The sequence below is a fragment of the Astyanax mexicanus genome, chromosome 2 (assembly GCF_023375975.1).
Source record: "Astyanax mexicanus isolate ESR-SI-001 chromosome 2, AstMex3_surface, whole genome shotgun sequence".
Taxonomy (NCBI): Eukaryota; Metazoa; Chordata; class Actinopteri; order Characiformes; family Acestrorhamphidae; genus Astyanax; species Astyanax mexicanus.
In genome coordinates this window covers 2,128,625-2,146,828 of record NC_064409.1, presented here as the reverse complement: position 1 = coordinate 2,146,828, position 18,204 = coordinate 2,128,625, and the positions used below count along the sequence as shown (strand labels likewise).

Genomic DNA, 18,204 nt, shown 5'->3' with positions numbered 1-18,204 from the left:
TTACATTTTAATAAAAACAGCCTAGTTACTCCTATTTAGTTTCAACTCGTTTTTATTCCGATGATTGTGATTGGATGTAGAGACGTATAAACATATATCATTCTGACTCCCTATTGGTTTATACGAGGTATATGCAAAAATGTGTCTCAACTAAGATTAAGCTTAAATATATTTGCATTGTACTAAAATGCATTCATTTTCATGTATGGGCATAAAAAATCTGAATCAGTTTCTCTGATTTTGCTATTTATAGGTTTGAGTAAAATAAACATTATGGTTTTATCCTATAAACTACAGACAACATTTCTCTCAAGTTCATATTCATAAAGTTTTAAGAGTTCAGAAATCAATATTTGGTGGAATAATCCTGGTTTTAAATCACAGTTTTTTTTTCATGCATCTTACACACTGCTTTTGGATAACTTTATGCTGCTTTACTCCTGGTGCAAAAATTCCAGCAGTTCAGTTTGGTGGTTTGATGGTTTGTGATCATCCATCTTCCTCTTGATTATATTCCAGAGGTTTTTAATTTGGTAAAATCAAAGTAACTCACCATTTTTAAGTGCTCTCTTATTTTTTTTCCAGAGTTGTGTATTTAGCTGAAAAAGGGAGGAGCCTTTAAGTAGTTTCAAAAGCCTAAACACTTTTACTTAAAGAGTAAAAAGCTGAGAGTTGATACTTGTTGAACTTCTACAGATGTATTTTATTAAACTCTTTGTTATTCTGTTATTTTTCCTCCTCAGACGACCCGTACCCCCTCCAGCTGATCCCCACCAGTATGGCAGCTGCTGCGGCCGCCACGCCCGGCCTGGGTCCTCTTCAGCTCCAGGTAAGGTTTGTGTGTGTGTGTGTGTGTGTTTGTGTAAGATGTGTGTGTGAATTAATGTGTTTAAGGGTGTGTGTGTGCGTTCTCATTCTTCCACCACACAACGCCTCGCATTTTCCCAACCTCTCAAACTCCCCCGTCTTTTGTTTTCCGGAGGTCCCGAAGCAGCGAGCAACAATGCCCACTGTTCTCCTCGCTCCTTTGCATCATGCCAACTTGGGGTTGCCATAGTGCCGGGCCTTTGTGTGGCGCTGAGCCCCAGAGAGGGAGAATGCGGGCCTGGCACTGCGGTGATGATATTGTTCCGAGAGGCAAGAGGGGAACCATAGAAACTCTTTTTTCTCTCTTTTTTGGGGGTTTTTGGAAGGGTGGAGGAGGTGGTGGAGGGATGCAGGGTGTGGGGTACAGAAGGAGCTCTGGACTGAAAGCAAAAACACACAAGAAAAAAGAAAGATAAAGAAAATGCAGAGAGGCTGAATGGAGCCTTATTGCGGCCCTTCACTACTGGACTGGAGTGACTGGAGGTCGGAGGGACTGAGAGAGAGAGAGAGAGAGAGAAAGAGAGAGAGAGAGAGAGAGAGAGAGAGAGAGAGAGAGAGAGAGAGAGAGAGAGAGAGAGAGAGAGAGAGAGAGATGTGATGAATCTTTGCTGTCCAACTAGTGGTAAACATGCAATCTCTCTCTCTCTCATTCTATCCATCCCACTCACCCTCTCTCTCTCTCTCTTTGAAAGAGAGAGAAAGGGAGAGAAAGCGCAAGAGAGAGAGAGACAGAGAGAGAGAGAGAGAGTGATGTGATGAATCTTTGCTGTCCAACTAGTGGTAAACATGCAATCTCTCTCTCTTTCTCTTGTTCATTCTCTTTTTTCTCTCTCTCTTTCTTTTTCTTCCTCTCATTCTATCCATCCCACTTACCCTCTTTCACTCTCTCTTTGAAAGAGAGAGAAAGGGAGAAAAAGTGCAAGAGAGAGAGAGAAAGAGAGAGAGAGAGAGAGAGAGATGTGATGAATCTTTGCTGTCCAACTAGTGGTAAACATTCAATCTCTCTCTCTCTTTCATTCTCTTTCTTTCTTTCTCTTTTTCTCTCATTCTATCCATCCCACATACCCTCCCTCCCTCCCTCTCTCTCTCCCTCTCCCTCTCTTTCTCTGAGAAAGAGAGAGAGAGATAAAGAGAGAGATGTGATGAATCTTTGCTGTCCATCTAGTGGTAAACATGCAATCTCCCTCTCTCTCTTTCTTTCCCTTTCTCTCTCTCTCTCTTTCTTTCTCTTTTTCTCTCATTCTATCCATCCCACATACCCTCCATCCCTCCGTCTCTCTCTCCCTTTCTTTCTCCCTCTCTTTCTCTGAGGAAGAGAGAGAGAGAGATAAAGAGAGAGATGTGATGAATCTTTGCTGTCCAACTAGTGGTAAACATGCAATCTCTCTCTTTCTTTCTCTTTCTCTCTCTCTCTCTCTCTCTCTCTTCTTACTCTCTCTTTCTCTCATTCTATCCATCCCATGTACCCTCCCTCCCTCTCTCTCTCTCTCCCTCTCTCTCTCCCTCTCTCTTCCTATCTCTCTCTCTCTTTCTTTCTCTCTGAGAAAGCGAGAGAAAGATAAAGCGAGAGAGAGAGATGTGATGAATCTTTGCTGTCCAACTAGTGGTAAAACATACAATATTTCTCTCTCTCTCTCTTTCTCTTCCTTCTCTCTCTTTCTCTCTTTCCCTCATTCTATCCATCCCACTTACCCTCCCTCCCTCACTCTCTTTCTCTCTCTCTTTTTCTCTCTGGCTGGAGGAAAGTTCTTGTTTGCTCTGTTAGCATGCCATAAATCTCCTGGTTGCAGCTAGAAAAAAAGAGTGCACATCTGCTGCAGCTCTCAGTGTGTGTGTGTGTGTGTGTATGTGTGTGTGTGTATATGTGTGTGTGCTCTCACATGTGCATTTGTAAAGTCACAAGTGTGTATATACAGTAAGTGTGTATATAAGTGTGTGTGTGTGTGTGTGTGTGTTGCCTGTAGCCCTCCATTGGCCTATGCTAACGCTAGTATCCTGTGACCGCGGTCAGCATGCGGTCCTCAGGTTAAGAGCGCAGCCGTTTTGAGATGCATTAACCCCGGGGCCCTCAGGGGCCTCAGGGCCCACCGGCAGCCCCATCCGCCCCCCGCGCCTCCCCACTTTCCCCACCGTCACCAGCATTAACCAGGCTGAGAGGACACACTCACACACTCACTCTGCCTCCATTAGCCAAACACAGCTGCACGCACACGCCCATTCAGACGCATATTAATAGGGTTGCTTCACACACACACACACACATAAACACACAAACACACACACTCATAGACACATGTTTTCCAGTCATACCTCAGGTGCTTGGTCAAAAAGTCAAAAGTGTGGGGACATTCTGAGTGGTTTTACATTAAAAAAAAGCATTATGTATTCTCAATTTTTGGCATTTAAGCTCTTCAGCTTGAGTCAAAAACCCTAAATAATACAAAATCCAGTGTAAAAGAAAAACTAAAACGGAACTAGTCTTGGAAATGGATTTATATACAAAAATATCAAGTTCCAAAGCTGTCCTTATCTGTAGTAAAGCAGTGCTGGAACAAATGATCATCATAATAACTAGAAAGAGACAAAAACAGAAAAAACACAGAGAACTCTGTAACTATTAAAAGTAGAAGTCTTAAAGTCTTTAGAGAAATCACTAATAAAACATTAAAAAAGACTCAAAAGACTCTTGGAAACTGGAGAAAAAAACTGCTACAGGAAGACGTCTGGCTGACCCACATGGAAACAGCAGCTTTAGCCTTTAGCCTTTGGCTTTTAGCTCAGCTTAAAATTGAAAAATCTCATTGCTAAAATAAAGATAAAATTTTAAAAAGGATGTGATAGCATAATAAGAAAAAAATTGCATTTTTATTATTATTATTATTATGATTATTTTAGGTAGCGGGAAGGGGAGCTTTTCTATACCTTACAGCATTTTACATTTTCACACATAAACACATAAAAACAGGCTTTAAAACAAGAGATTTTGAGATAAGCATCTGGTCAAGCAATGGTAAAAACACAGAAGTGTCTGTGTGTGTGTGTGTGTGTGTGTTTTAAGCCCAGCTTTGTCTGTATAGTAGGCTGCTCATTGCTCTCTTGTCCCTGTGATTACAGTAGTGCCAGGATTGGGCTTGTTGTTCTGGTGCAGTTTTGTCACGGCGATATCTCTCCTCCATATGTTCTCCCCTGTTAAGATTCAGGGGGAAAAAAAATCCCTGATTGAACGGCTTTGTCGGATGCAATTGGATTTCAGCAAGATAAAAAAATCTACAGAAAAAAGAGAGAAAACAACGCAGAACATTCATCACCACTGTTCTCCAGCCATGTTCTCAAATCCCTCTGAAATCACACAGACGCACACAAACAGTCAGATTAAAGCTTCAGCACAAAGAAAATCTTTTACTCCAGCAGGATAACCCAAATACAGATGTCTGAGTACACTGGATTTCCTCTGGGAGAGTCTCTGCATCTCTCTGGGTTTTAGCGGTTCATGCACCCGGAGAAACTGGACAATCAGGGCATACACACACACACACACACTTTACAATTCCAGGTTCAGTTACAACGAACACCTGTAATTCAGAAAGCAAAGGGAGGTCACGTGGATTTAGCAATTCTTTATTATTTAGGAAAGTTTGCTTGGTAACACTTTCTATTAATGTCATGTCTATGAGACGTTATAATGCACTCATATTTATAAAAATGCAAAACCCATCATAGCCATGGCTTGTGATCATAATACATTATAAGCTGTGCTTATAATATGTATTTTAAAAATAGTACATATATATCTATCAGTATTAATAATAATCAAGACAAGTATAATTCATGAGTGGTTAAAATATATATATATATATAATATATATGAATGCTTTATGATCACAATTCATGATGCATAGTAAACATGGCTATGATTGGTTATACATTTTTAAATAAATATGTAAAATCATGTATATAATGTGTTAGAAATGCCTTATAATGTGTTATAATCATGGTCATAGAGTTTTATAGAGACAACATTCACAAAAAACTGTACCGTTTGCTTTTACTATTAAATGCAGTTTAATACATCAATTAAGCATTTAAGCTTTTTAGATGCATTTTAATAGGGTTGCTTCACACAAAACACACACATTTATAATATTATATATATATATATATATATATATATATATATATATATATACTGTATATATATATATATATATATATATATATATATATATATTACTATCATCCACCCCTAGTTCCCTCCTTTGGAATAGACTTAGCTGATGTCCTCACCCATATACTGATTTCTGATTCTCTAAAACAGAAAAACATGCAGTAAATGATGTACGTGTACGTACGTGTGTGTGTGTGTGTGTGTGTGTGTGTGTGTGTACACTCACATGTTCAAGGTAAGCGAGTCTTGTTATCTCGTGATCGATCGTGATCAATACTGCCATTGTTTATTGGTATAAACAGGAGAGATGCAGCTGCTCATTGACTCACTTACCTCACACACACACACACACACACACACTTAAACACACACATGACACAGTATTTCCAACACACACAGCGGGAGAAGAGCACTGACGCAACTACACTGTGATGGAGGGATGAAAAAGAAGGATGAAAATAGAGAGGAAGAATGTGAAGAATGGGTTTGTGAGCCGCCATATTGGAGGGGTATAAAGAGGGTCAATAGCGGGGGTCAGGCATCATATGTGGAGGCAGATGTTGGACCATATTGCACCGGATTACAGTAGAGGAGAGAGAGAGCGAGAGAGAGAGAGACAGAGAGAGAGAGAGGGAAGGAAAGGAAGAGAAGGAGAGAGATTGAGAGAGAAAGAGATGGAGAGAATATGCTATACATATGCTATACTTTATATTAGAATGTCATGTTATATATGATGTTTAATGTATTGTATTTATATAGTATAACCACCATCTATCTATCTATCTATCTATCTATCTATCTATCTATCTATCTATCTATCTCTCTATCTCTCTATCTATCTATCTATCTATCTATCTATCTATCTATCTATCAATCTATCTTTCTATCATTTAGTTGAGTAAAATCAATTAGCATGATGTGTTATATAGTATACATACTTATTAGCAAGTACACTCTTTACAACTTTATAATGCGTCTTTAATAACTGTGTAGTTACACATTAACAACACTTGTAATAACAATGTAATAACACTGGTGAAGTATACATTGTTACAGATTTATTACAGATTTGTTATTACATTTGTACAGGTTAGGTAATTACACAGATGTGTTAATGTCACTTTAGTCATGTAGTGTTTTATAGTAGTTATGTAGTGTTTAATAGTGTTTTTATGTAGTGTAGAGTTTTATATGCAATATAAAAGTATACATTAGTTTTATCTCTAAAACAGCAACTTTACAGGAGAGTTAAAAAACCTTGTAAACTGTCAATGGAAGTCAATGTAAAAAGAGTTTATTTCAGGTCGTTTTGAAGAGTTTCTATTGGTCCGTTCATCAAGAAATTTTGGCACAATGTATGGGACAGTTTGTCTGTTCAAATTATGAAGTAAACTAAAAATCCACAAAAATGAAGATAAGTTTTTCATAGGACAGCGAAGATATGCTTCACACACTTCATCCTCACATCATCCTCACATGTGCCAAACACATTTAATTTAAGACATTTAAATTAGTAAAATTTAATGCATTTTGCTCCAAACTGTACATGCAAACTGTAGGATGTGTTGAGATGAGTTGAGATATCTCTGTTTTTAAATCATCACGTCTGTTTTTTAGTTAAAAAGCAGAAACAACGCTTGTCTTTGTGGACCCATCTCACTCTCACTGCGCAGAAAAATAATTAAGGCATCAAAAACCTCCTTCATAATAGATTTTAATTGCTCCTCTCTTGTTGTTGTTGTGGTGATGGTGTACGCTGGGCTCAGTGTTTGTTTATAAATGCTAGAGTCCTAATTGACGTAGAGTCTTCAATCGAACTCGCTGGAGCTCACGCTGGAGTTGGGCTGAACCGTCGCACGGACAGCGCACTAATCGGAGCGGCGCAGAGAAGACAATATGTACAATACGTACAATACGTTTCACTAAAATAAAATAAAAATATATATACGCATTCAAACATCTGAAAACTTAAAAGTAAGAAGTGACGGAACAGTCGCCAGCGGTGACGGGTCTGCCCCATTCAGACAATAGAGAGAAAAAGATGGAGGGAGGAGTCAGAAGACGAGGAAGTCTTAATCAGAGAAAAGCAGGGGATTATTGACGAAGGGAAAGACAGCTGCCTGCGGCCGCGACAAAGCCCAGCAGATGGAGTGTGACGGGTAGCGGTGACAGTGAGAGAACTGTCTAACTGTCTCTGGAGAAGAAGAAGAAGAAGAAGAAGAAGAAGAAGAAGAAAAGGAGGAGGAAGAAGAGGAAGAAGAAGAAGAAGAAGAGGAAGAAGAAGAAGAAGAAGAGAAAGAGGAAGAAAAGAAGAAGAAGAAGAAGAGGAAGAAGATGAAAAATAAGAAGAAGAAAAAGAAGAAGAAGGGAAAGAGGAAGAAAAGAAGAAGAAGAAGAAGAAGAAGAAAAGGAGGAGGAAGAAGAGGAAGAAGAAGAAGAAGAAGAAGAAGAAGAAGAGAAAGAGGAAGAAAAGAAGAAGAAGAAGAAGAAGAAGAAGAGAAGAAGAAGAAGAAGAAGAAGAAGAAGAAGAAGAAGAGAAAGAGGAAGAAAAGAAGAAGAAGAAGAAGAAGAAAAAGAAAAAGAAGAAAGAAGAAGAAGAAAAGGAGGAGGAAGAAGAAGAAGAAGAAGAAGAAGAAAAACAAGAAGAAGAAAAAGAAGAAGAAGAAGGTTCTGGGCTGTGGTTGCATGTCATCAACACTACACTAATGCTCTGCAATCAAGTCAAGTCCAATAAAATAGAATCCATAGAAATACTGTCAGTCCCGCGTTCCTGCTCTCCGAGCTTTTGATTGTTCTCACCTGTCCTCATGTGTGTATATATACATACATAGAGGATTCAAATTACGTTACTCTCTAATAGCAAAATAAAATTAGAAATAATAAAAGAAAAGGCTTCAAATGATCTAGCGGGCTACGCGCTGCCAGTATGATCGGGAGATCGCTGGTTTGAATCCTGGTCCTGCAGCTTGCCATCAGCTGCCAGAGCCCTGAGAGAGCACAGTTGGCCTTGCTCTCTCTCTCTGGGTGGGAACAGTACAGTAGATGGCGCTCTCTCTTTCCCCTCATCACTCCTAGGGTGATGTGGATCAGCACAAAATCCTATTTTATTAATTGTGGAATGTGCAACGATAAAACACATTAAAAAAACAGCATTAACATCAATATTATATTGTGTTTCTCTTAGCAAGAAGAGCACATTAATGTGAATGGACAGAATGCTCACTTTAATAAATTAAAGCTTGACAGTTAAAAGTTCATTACTGTTAAAAACAATGTAATTGTGATATACTAAAATGCTTAAAAAAGTTTCATTAAATCAGTTGCATAAAATGTAGGTTATAATCTTAAAATGACAATAATAGTGTTTATCGCCGTTATTTGGTGTATTTGGTGACGGTTGTCTGATGCTGTTTATCAGATCAGGCTGCTGACCAGAAATAGACCAAATTTTGCCATACACACACACACACACTGACACACACACACACACACACACACACACATTGAGACACACACACATTCAGGGAGATGAAAGAGATGGGCACTTCTACCTGCCGTCTGCTTGCTGTCATAATCCATACACAGCCTTTCCACCAGCTTTTTTTACAATGGATTATGTGTGTATGTGTGTATATATGTGTGTATCAATGTGTGTGTATCAGTGTGTGTGTGTGTGTGTGTCACAGAGAGAATGTTAGCAGCTGACATTTAAATTCTTCTGTTTTATCCCCATCTTGAGATCAGATTCTCAGCATCAGCATCCCCCTCCTTCCCCTCGACCCCCACACCCTTGCCTTTCAGTGTGTGTGTGTGAGTGTGTGTGTGTAAATGTGTGTGTGTGTGTGTGTGTCTACATGTGTGTGTGTTCGCCTGCGGTCACCCTAGAGGCGGTGTGCTGTCACTTCTTGTCTAGTCATGCCAGCGATAGGGCGGCAGTGCTTTGAGCGTGTTCGGCGGAGGCAGCCCCGCAGAAAGTGAGCGTGCGTTTGTGCATATGTGTGTGTGTGTGTGTGTGTGTGTGTCACTCGCTGGCTAGCAGTTCTAGCCGGTCCTGTAATAGAACTCAATTCACAGAGCAAATAAAGAGGTCTGATTCAGTGGACTGGACACAGACTGAACCTCTCTCTCACACACACACACACAGGGGGGCAGCTGAGGCACGCTCGGGTGCACACACATCCAGGAGCCGTGGTGGGGGTAATTGAACAGAAATGACCAACAAGACCTTTATTTTATCGTCTATTCCCCCAGCCCTGCTGCTGCACACACACACACACACACACACACACACACACACACCACAGAGGGGTGCATCACACTTACTGATCACACTGCCCTACACACTTAGAGGTGCGTGTCCTTAGCAGTGAGTGATATGACTTGCAGTTAATACATTACACTAAAGTGAAATTCACTATTGCACATTGATTTTGCTCAGTATTAATGATGCAATTATAAACATACCATAAACCTTAAACTGTGTTTTTTTTTATTGTAAAGAAAATTAACATTAAATCTGACCAAAACTCTCAAACCTCTACAATATCGAGCAAAAGTTCTGCAGTTCTGTCAGATTAACTCTAATCTAATCTAATTCCTATTCTCTTTCTCTGCGACGTATTAGTTCATTATTTTAAGCTAAAGAGGTAAAAAGCTAAAGGCTAAAGCTGCTGTTTCCATGTGGGTCAGCCACTTTCTATGAATGCCATCTCTATTAGACTCACATTCTAAAACATTATTATAATGCATTATAAGGCATCAAGAAACATGACCATACATTTAACCCATAGCATAACCCATTATAGCCATGTTTATTATGCATTATGACTTCAATTAATAATCAATAATCGAGTCCCAAAATGAAAGCCTGTCAATTTACTTGGAGAGCACAAAGACCTGTTATAATACATTATAAGTGAGTATTATACAGAGTGTGTTTACTGTATAAGTTGGAAGGTTTTTTTTTACAGTTCTAATGCATAATTCTATGACTATAATGGGTTATACATTTTTATAAATATGTATGATCATGTATATAATGCCTTATGAATGCATTATAATGTGTTACAAGTATGTATTTTTATAGTCTCATAGAAAATGTTACCAAACAGAGTTATCCTTTTAATAGTAATTATAACTATTAGTATTATTACACATACTGACTATTTATATGTCATAAAACAACTTAAAATCTGATTAATACATATTATTTGGCAACTTTAAAGCAAGAACATGAATACTAAAGAATTCTAACAATAAATTACAGAAGACTAAAAAGTAAATAAACTTCTTATTTTTTTGGTTCATTTCCTACTTTTAAGATCATTTTAAGTGTTCAAATGGTTCTTGCCCAACCAGATGAGACCATAGGCTCCTAGCTACACCCATTACCACCAGAACAATGCAGTTCTTAAAATATATGTATTAAAATATATCGCTGTTATCTAAAATTTGTAAAAAAAAAAAAAATAAAAAAAAAAAGGTTACATCATGATAAAACTGATGTTTTTAGAAAAGTTGACTTTTATCTTATCTTTTTTTTTTTTTTTACTTTTATAAGTTGGCCTCCATCATCCTTAAACCATGTATATGTGTAATTAAGTAATAAAATCAGTGTGTTGTTGTGAACGTCTGTATTAGTGCAGATAGTTTGCATTTCTGGATAAAGATGTAGAAATCTCTGATACTGCGGCCTGCAGAAGAGTGTGGCGAATGTGTGGAAGAAGGGGTTGATGGAGAGAGAGACAGTGAGGGAAAGAGAGAGAGAGAGAGAGAAGGAGAAAGAAAGAGAGAGAGAGAGTGCCATTGCCATTTGCATAAACCAGTCTTTGTTTCCTGCTGGTGGCTGGCAGCCAGAGAGGAACAGAAGGACGGAAGTTTTACTCGCAAACAGCCACTCGCTTCCAAATCTTAAAGAGAAAAACACAATTCAAAAAAAAGAAGAAGAAGATAAAGCAGAAGAAGAACCCAATTTTGCATTTTTTATTCGCTGGTGCACACAGATCCAGTGCCTAAGAAGAAGCAAATAGCAAATTAAGGGGAAAAAGGGGGGGGGGGGACTCTAAACGACTCTATTTTTCTGGATGCTTATTTTTTTTCTTAAAAAGCTGCAACTGGACGTGTATCCTCGCCCGGCGCCTCCTGAGCCGCCGATAAGCCAAAAAGCTCTTGTTTCTTCTGGCAATCACAATGCAAAGATTTATTTTATTTATTATTTTATAAATTTATTATTCTGGTAACACCAGAATACTAAGAACCCTGTATTTATAATGCCTTATAAATGCATTCATAGTGCATTATACAGTATGACATGCAGTGTATCTTATAATGATTGTAATAAATACTTACAGCGACATTCATAACACATTATAAGGTGTAAGGGTTTATAAAGAAAGGGCTTACAATGCAGTATAATATCTGTTCATAAGAACATTGTACAATGTACTGTTGTAATGCACCATATTGGTACTGTATATTCTAGTAGAATGCATTATAATTTCCAGCTATGATTTCTCAAATTAAGCTTTTATATAAGTGCGTAACACATTATAAAGCCTTATATACAGTCCTTACTGACTTTATGTGAAGTGAGTTTTTACATATGCTTAATTTGAGAAATCATAGCTGCAGATCATACCAAATGCATTATACCAAAATATGCCAAATATGTGTTATAGTGCATTACAATGCTACATTGTACAATGTTCTTGTTAACAGATATTATAAGGCATTTTAAGCCCTTTTTTATAAACACTTTATAAACCTGTAGTTTATAATGTGTTATGAATGTTGCTGTAGGCACTTACGAGTTATTATACAGGCTTATTACAGTCGTTATAAGGTATTATGCATGTCATATGGTGGCTGGACAAAAATGTCTGACTCCCAGAAACAACTTGAGGAAGTGAGGACATTAAAGACCTGTATCTTCCTGCTCTGGCCACGCCCTCCAGGTAGCCGCACCTGTCCTTATTGACCAAGGTCCAACCATAGCAGCCAAATGCCAAAAAATAATAAAAATAATAAGAAAACACAAACCTAAATGTTACCATTTTGAATCACGAGCCGAAAGACTTCCAGTCTTCAAGTTCTTTCTTTTCCCACCACTTTTTTTTTCAGAGCGTCAGTCAGCTCCCTCGTTCCCCGGCGACGTCTTGTGAAAGACTGAAAGATCTAATGGGACGCACACTGTTTTTGTTCTATTCTCTCCCTCGGCTCACAGTTTCTCGACTTCTCACGTTCAGCCCTTTTTCACCTTGTCGAAAAAAAGCCACTGTCTCTGTTTCTTTCCTCCCTCTTTCATGAGTCTGACCCTGATGGGATGTGTTGAGTTTTTTCTTTCTTTTTTTTTTGCCCTCACTCAGGGCCGCTGATAGCTGTTAGCTGTTAGCGGCGGCCCCTCGAGGCCCCGACGGAGGGACGAGAAGTGACAGCCCTGTCCCCCCAGCACACAAACAGCCATCAAGGCCCTTTCTGCTAATGGCCAGACTGGCTTTTTAGCTTGCATCCTTTTTTGAGTGCATGCATGTGTGTGTATGTGTGTTTATATGAGTGTGAGTTGGGTATATTCACTTATTCATGGCGCTTTCTCTCTTCTTCTCTCTTCTTATCCTCCCCTCCACCCATCCTTGACTTTCTGTCCTCTCTCTATCTGTCTCTCTCTCTCTGTCTCTCTCTCTGAGTAGCAGCTGTATGCAGCTCAGTTGGCAGCGATGCAGGTGTCTCCGGGGGCCAAGCATGGCGCCGTGCCTCAACCCAACCTGGCAGCCGGCACACACTCGCCCACCAGTGGCCATAGTGAGAAGAGCAGGACCAGTCCACCACCTAAACCCAAGGTACGCCTGAACAACCACCTGCTCGATGCTCAATGCTGCTACTATTGCTGCTGCATGCATATGTGCCTGGTGCAAACAACATCTATATGCACACATCCATATACTGTACGTAATATACAGGGGTTGAACAATGAAACTGAAACACCTGTCATCATTTTAGTGTGGGATTTTAGGTTTCATGGCTAAATTGGAGCAGCCTGGTGTTCAATCTTCATTAATTGCACATTGCACCAGTAAGAGCAGAGTGTGAAGGTTCAATTAGCAGGGTAAGAGCACAGTTCTGCTCTAAATACTGCAATGCACACACCATTATGGGTGACATACCAGAGAGGACATTCAAAAGAGGACAAATTGTTGGTGCAGGTCTTGCTGGAGCATCTGTGACCAAGACAGCAAGTCTTTATGATGCATCAAGAGCCACGGTATCCAGGGTAATGTCAGCATACCACCAAGAAGGACCAACCACATCCAACAGGATTAACTGTGGATGCTGTAAGAGGAAGCTGTCTGAAAGGGATGTTCGGGTGCTAACCCGGATTGTATCCAAAAAACATAAAACCACGGCTGATCAAATCACGCAGAATTCAATGTGCACCTCAACTCTCCTGTTTCCACCGTTATTGGTAAATTATTGTGGTCTAAAACCAGCTGTTTCAGTTTGATTGTCCAACGCCTGAACGCAATATATGCAAAGGAAATGTGTTTGTGTCCTGGCTTAAGATCTACTGTCTATTTCTCTCATTTCAGGCACTATACAGTCTATTTAGCCTATATAGTGCCTGAATATTTGTTTGTGATAGTTGTTGTCCAGGGACACTATTATTGTAGTGTTCTGTAGGCGAAGGGCCCACCCTCAGTCCTAGCTGCCCTTAAATAGGGCCTGAGCAAAATTGAGGCATGCTAAGTGGGCCTCATTTTGGGCCATGCCATTTTAAGGGGAGTTCTTTGGGGTTTAAAGATTTTAATTAGTCTTTCCTTTTCTTATGTTTATGTTCATTTAATGGGATTGTTGGCATTCTGTGTTTATTTGAGTTAATGTTTGTTTGCTTACAACTGAATTCCCCTGCAGAGGAAAAGTACTTTTGGCTTATATGGTTTTGGCTAAGTTGGGTAGACCAGTGGTGGCCTATTTAATGCCTCGTTTTCATGGTTGTTGAAGGATGGTGTAGGATGGTATGGTTGGTTGACGTATGAGCCAATGATTAAAAATATATATATTTTTCTTTTGATACTTTTTTGACAATTTTGTGCACCTTCACCTAATAAAATCACTTGCACTGGACGTGCTTCTGTAGTTTGCCATCATTATTTTTTATTTTCCCAACCCACTACCTCTTGAGGCACAATTACCCTCACCTGCAAACAAGGTGTGACAGTCCTCCAAGCCCTTTAAACAATGTAAGAAGAGTAGTCTGGGCAAATGCTGTTATCAGCCGTGTTGCTATGGCTGCGTTTACCTTAGAGCAGGTAGGTCTGCCCCCCAGGCAGCATGGTTGCACGAGCCAGAAGGAAGGGGTTGGGTAGTAGCTGTGTGTAGCGGAGCAGAAGCTCCATGAATATTAGGCACAGCAGGGATAAAAGCCACCGGTCTGGCGGCTCTCGCCTCCTGCAGAGAGCCGGTCAGCCTGCAGGCCGGACGCCCCAGCCAAGCCCATTTCGCCATGCCCGCTGCACAATGGCACAGGCCGCGGGGCGCCCACTGCTGAATAAACATGTGTTTAGCCCCGTCGCCCTCTGGTTCTCTCTCTGCCGAGCCTCTGTCAGGACCCGAATAGGGGCAGTGTTGAGCCGTGCTGGACAGAGACTGATGTCTGTTTGGACACGAAGAGGACAAGGCCTGGCTGTGGACCATACGTCTGTTAGAAGAAGCCCATGTGCCCATGTATAGACAATAGGGGTGGGAATCGTTTACTATCTCACGATTCGATTCGATTCCGATTTTGGGGGCCACGATTCGATTCAAAATCGATTTTTGATTCAAAACGATTTGAATTATAAAAATTTCTGCTTCTGGCTTATGAATCTTATTGAAAAAAAACCCTCCATAATATACACTGGTCCTGGAGCAGGTAATGTGTTACAAAAACAATAAAATGTGCAGGAATGTGGGTCCTCAGTGACAGAGGAATCACTGGGATATCACAATGACGTTAATGAACAATAAATACATAATAAATAACACTGCTTTAGTACCAGGCTACTAGCGGTGGTGTGTAGGTGACGCTGCTGGGCTGATGTGATGATAGCAGTGGAGCGCTAAAGTTCAGGAGCAGCTGCTGATTAACTAGTTAACTTTAAGGTCGTTGTATTTCTTCAGAAAGGGGGCAGGAGGTGGAGAAATTAATTCATATGGTCCATTCCTTAATTCCTCTGTGATGAGGAGCTGAAATTAGCTCTGATTAGCTTATTGTATTTTTCCGTTCCGCCTTAAATGCTGCAGCCCGCTGCCACCTGTAGCGTTATTTAAGGTGGAACTGGAAAGTTAGCTAGTTAGCTAGCTAACAGTTACTGAAACTAACTACTAGCGATCTTTTTTATGCTTGTTATGAAGCATTCTGCCATAAAACATTGAAACTACACGTTAATCTAATGTAATATAGTGCTTGTTCTGCCATCTTACCGGTGATTCTCAAACACCTACGCTCTGTGTGTGTCTGGAAGATCTCCGTTTGAAAGGACAAGCGCTATCCCCAGGGTTGCCAGGTCCAACAAAAATACCCAGCCCAAAATCAGTCTAAAACCCGCCCCTCAGAATCGATTTTGGGACATTTTAAATCGATTCTGAATCGTAGTAAATGAGAATCAAGATTCTTATGTGAATCGATTTTTTGGCACACCTCTAATAGACAAATATCTCTCTTTTTACTATCTTTTTCTTTCTCGTTCTTTCTCTCTCTGATGAGTTATGGGGGTTATATGGATCTCTGAGGGCGTGAGGAGGCACCTGGCCCCTGACCTCAGATTGCGGCCATCGATTGGCCGTGGACCCCCGCCAATCACCCTGCTAGGCGCTGATGGGAAATGAATGCAGCTGCTCCTCAGACACAGAGACCTCTTCCTGTCCTATTAGCATTTATATGGAGTGGCTGGAGAGAGGAGGCACTGAGGACAAGGGACTGGTGCAGCTGAAGTGGTGCTACCACCAATGGTGGTGATGATGGTAGTGGTGATGATGATGATGGTAATGTAATCATGATAAAGATAATGATGGTTAGAGCCTTTTCTTAACTCTCTAACCACTAAAACTCTAAAAATCCCTCATCTCTCCATCATTTGCTTTATCTTGTCTTTTCCCTTCCCCTTCTTTCTTCATCTTCTTCTTCTTTTTCTTTTTTAACCTCGCCCCCGCTGCCCACTCACTCTCCCTGTGTGATCTTCAATGTCTTCCCGGGGTAGCCCTTGGGGAACAGAAGGGCCGAATGTATATTTCAGAGCCGCTGTGTCCCAGGGAGCTCTCTACTCCAGCTCTCTCTCTTGTTCTCTCTTGTTCTCTCTCTCTATCTATCTTTCTTTCTTTCTTTTTCCCTCTTCGTATCTCTCCGTCGCTCCATTCCTCTACTCTTTGGTCTCATTTGGAGCATTCTGCTGTGTGTCAGACAGCTGTTTGGACTGAGGCGCACAACGGCTTAAGTGCTTTACCCTGAGGGGGGTGACCCGCGGCTCAGGTGTGTGACCACACACACACATGCACATACACACACACACACATACACACACAAACACAAACGTCCAACTCTTCCATTATGGCTGCCATTGGTGCCATTGAGGATTTTGCGTGACAGCAAACATGTTGCTTTTTTCAAGCAAAGAGTCACAATTGTTGCACTAATTGCAACCCTTTCCTAATGTGGACCTATTGAAAGTTTCTCACTCACCCTGTGTTCACACTAGCAGATCACAAGTCACTTTATTTATTTTTTCTAAATTGCCTCTGCATTTGTGCAAGCACTTGTGTCACTTTAAGTTTGTTCTTGTAGGTGTGCTTGAACAGTTTGAGGCTGTTTGGACTGTCGCAATGAGTGTGTATCAGCCTGGCTAACAAGCTACCTATTGAGATATCCACTAGTTTCTTTCCTAGCTTTATTTTTCTACAAATTGCCCCTGTATTTGTGCACAAATAACACTAGTAGGGCAACAAGTCACTTGGGTTGGCCCAAGTTTGTCACTTGTGGGTTTGTTCAAGGATGTTCGAGGCTGTTTGCATGTATCAAGTGGATGGTTAGCATGCTAGCAGGCTACCTACTGAGATGTCCACTAGTTTCTTTCCTAGCTTTATTTTTCTACAAATTGCCCCTGTATTTGTGCAAAAATCACACTGTTAGGCAACAAGTCACTTGTGTCGCCCCAAGTTTGTCACTTGTGGTCTGTTTGAGGCTTTTTGCGGCTGTTTGAGGCTGTTTGTACTGTTACAAAGGGTGTGTATCGGCGTGGCTGGTTAGCATGCTAGCAAGTTATTTATTGTGACATCCACTACTTTCTTTCCTAGCTGTATTTTTTCCAAATTGCCCCAAGTCACTTGTGTATCCCCATGTTTGTCACTTGTGGGTCTGTTTGAGGCTTTTCGAGGCTATTTGTACTGTTGTGATTCTTTTTTAGCTTTATTTTTCTACAAATTGCCCCTGTATTTTGTGGAAAAACACCCTTGAAGGGCAAAAAGTCACTTGTGTCGTTCCCAAGTTTGTTGCTTATGGACCTGTTCGAGGCTATTTGAGGCTGTTTGAGGCTGTTTGGGGCTGTTTGAGGCTGTTTGCACTGTCGCAAGTGGGTGTGTATCAGCGTGGCTGGTTAGCATGCTAACAAGCTACCTATTGCCATGATGTTTTTGGCCAAATGTTGTTGTATGATGTCGCTCAACCTCATCGTAATTTCTTTGATTAAAGTTTAGAAAATGTCAACTTCGCTTGTGTCTTTTTGCTCGGTCGCCAATCTGCCATTGGGAACAAAGCATTGTGGTTAAAGCTCCTTGTGTCTTTCTCTGTGGTGGTAAAACTCTGCACCCGAGCTTTTCTTCAGACCCCAGCAGTGAGTGGGTGTGTGGGCCATAGGATGTATATGTTCAGTCTGTGGGTGTAAATCTGTTCTGTTAAGACTGCAAGCTGACCACAGAACTACTTGGCAGACAGCAAAAGGAACCAGATGAGCGTGTAGAGTGTGTGGAGTGTGTGGAGTGTGTATATGTGTGTGTATGTGTGTGTCCTCTAGACAGGCATGATTAGGACAAATAGCCAGACGCACACACTCGTCTCGGTAATTGAAACGTCAGGCAGGGTGATAAGAAGCAGGGCAAATGATGTCACTTACACGTGTCAGCACTCCAGCAGGGGAAAGTACAACACT

General features: G+C 40.6%; 1 protein-coding gene across 3 annotated transcripts in view; it reads left to right on the top strand.

The window, feature by feature from the left end:
* Positions 1-18,204, top strand: part of sox5 (SRY-box transcription factor 5) — a 158,064-nt gene that overhangs the window by 113,386 nt on the left and 26,474 nt on the right. For all 3 annotated transcript variants that reach the window (XM_022671756.2, XM_022671758.2, XM_022671755.2), the window contains exons 8-9: positions 744-829; positions 12,718-12,867. In XM_022671756.2, the coding sequence (XP_022527477.2) occupies positions 744-829; positions 12,718-12,867 (236 nt within the window). The remainder of the gene's footprint in view (positions 1-743; positions 830-12,717; positions 12,868-18,204) is intronic.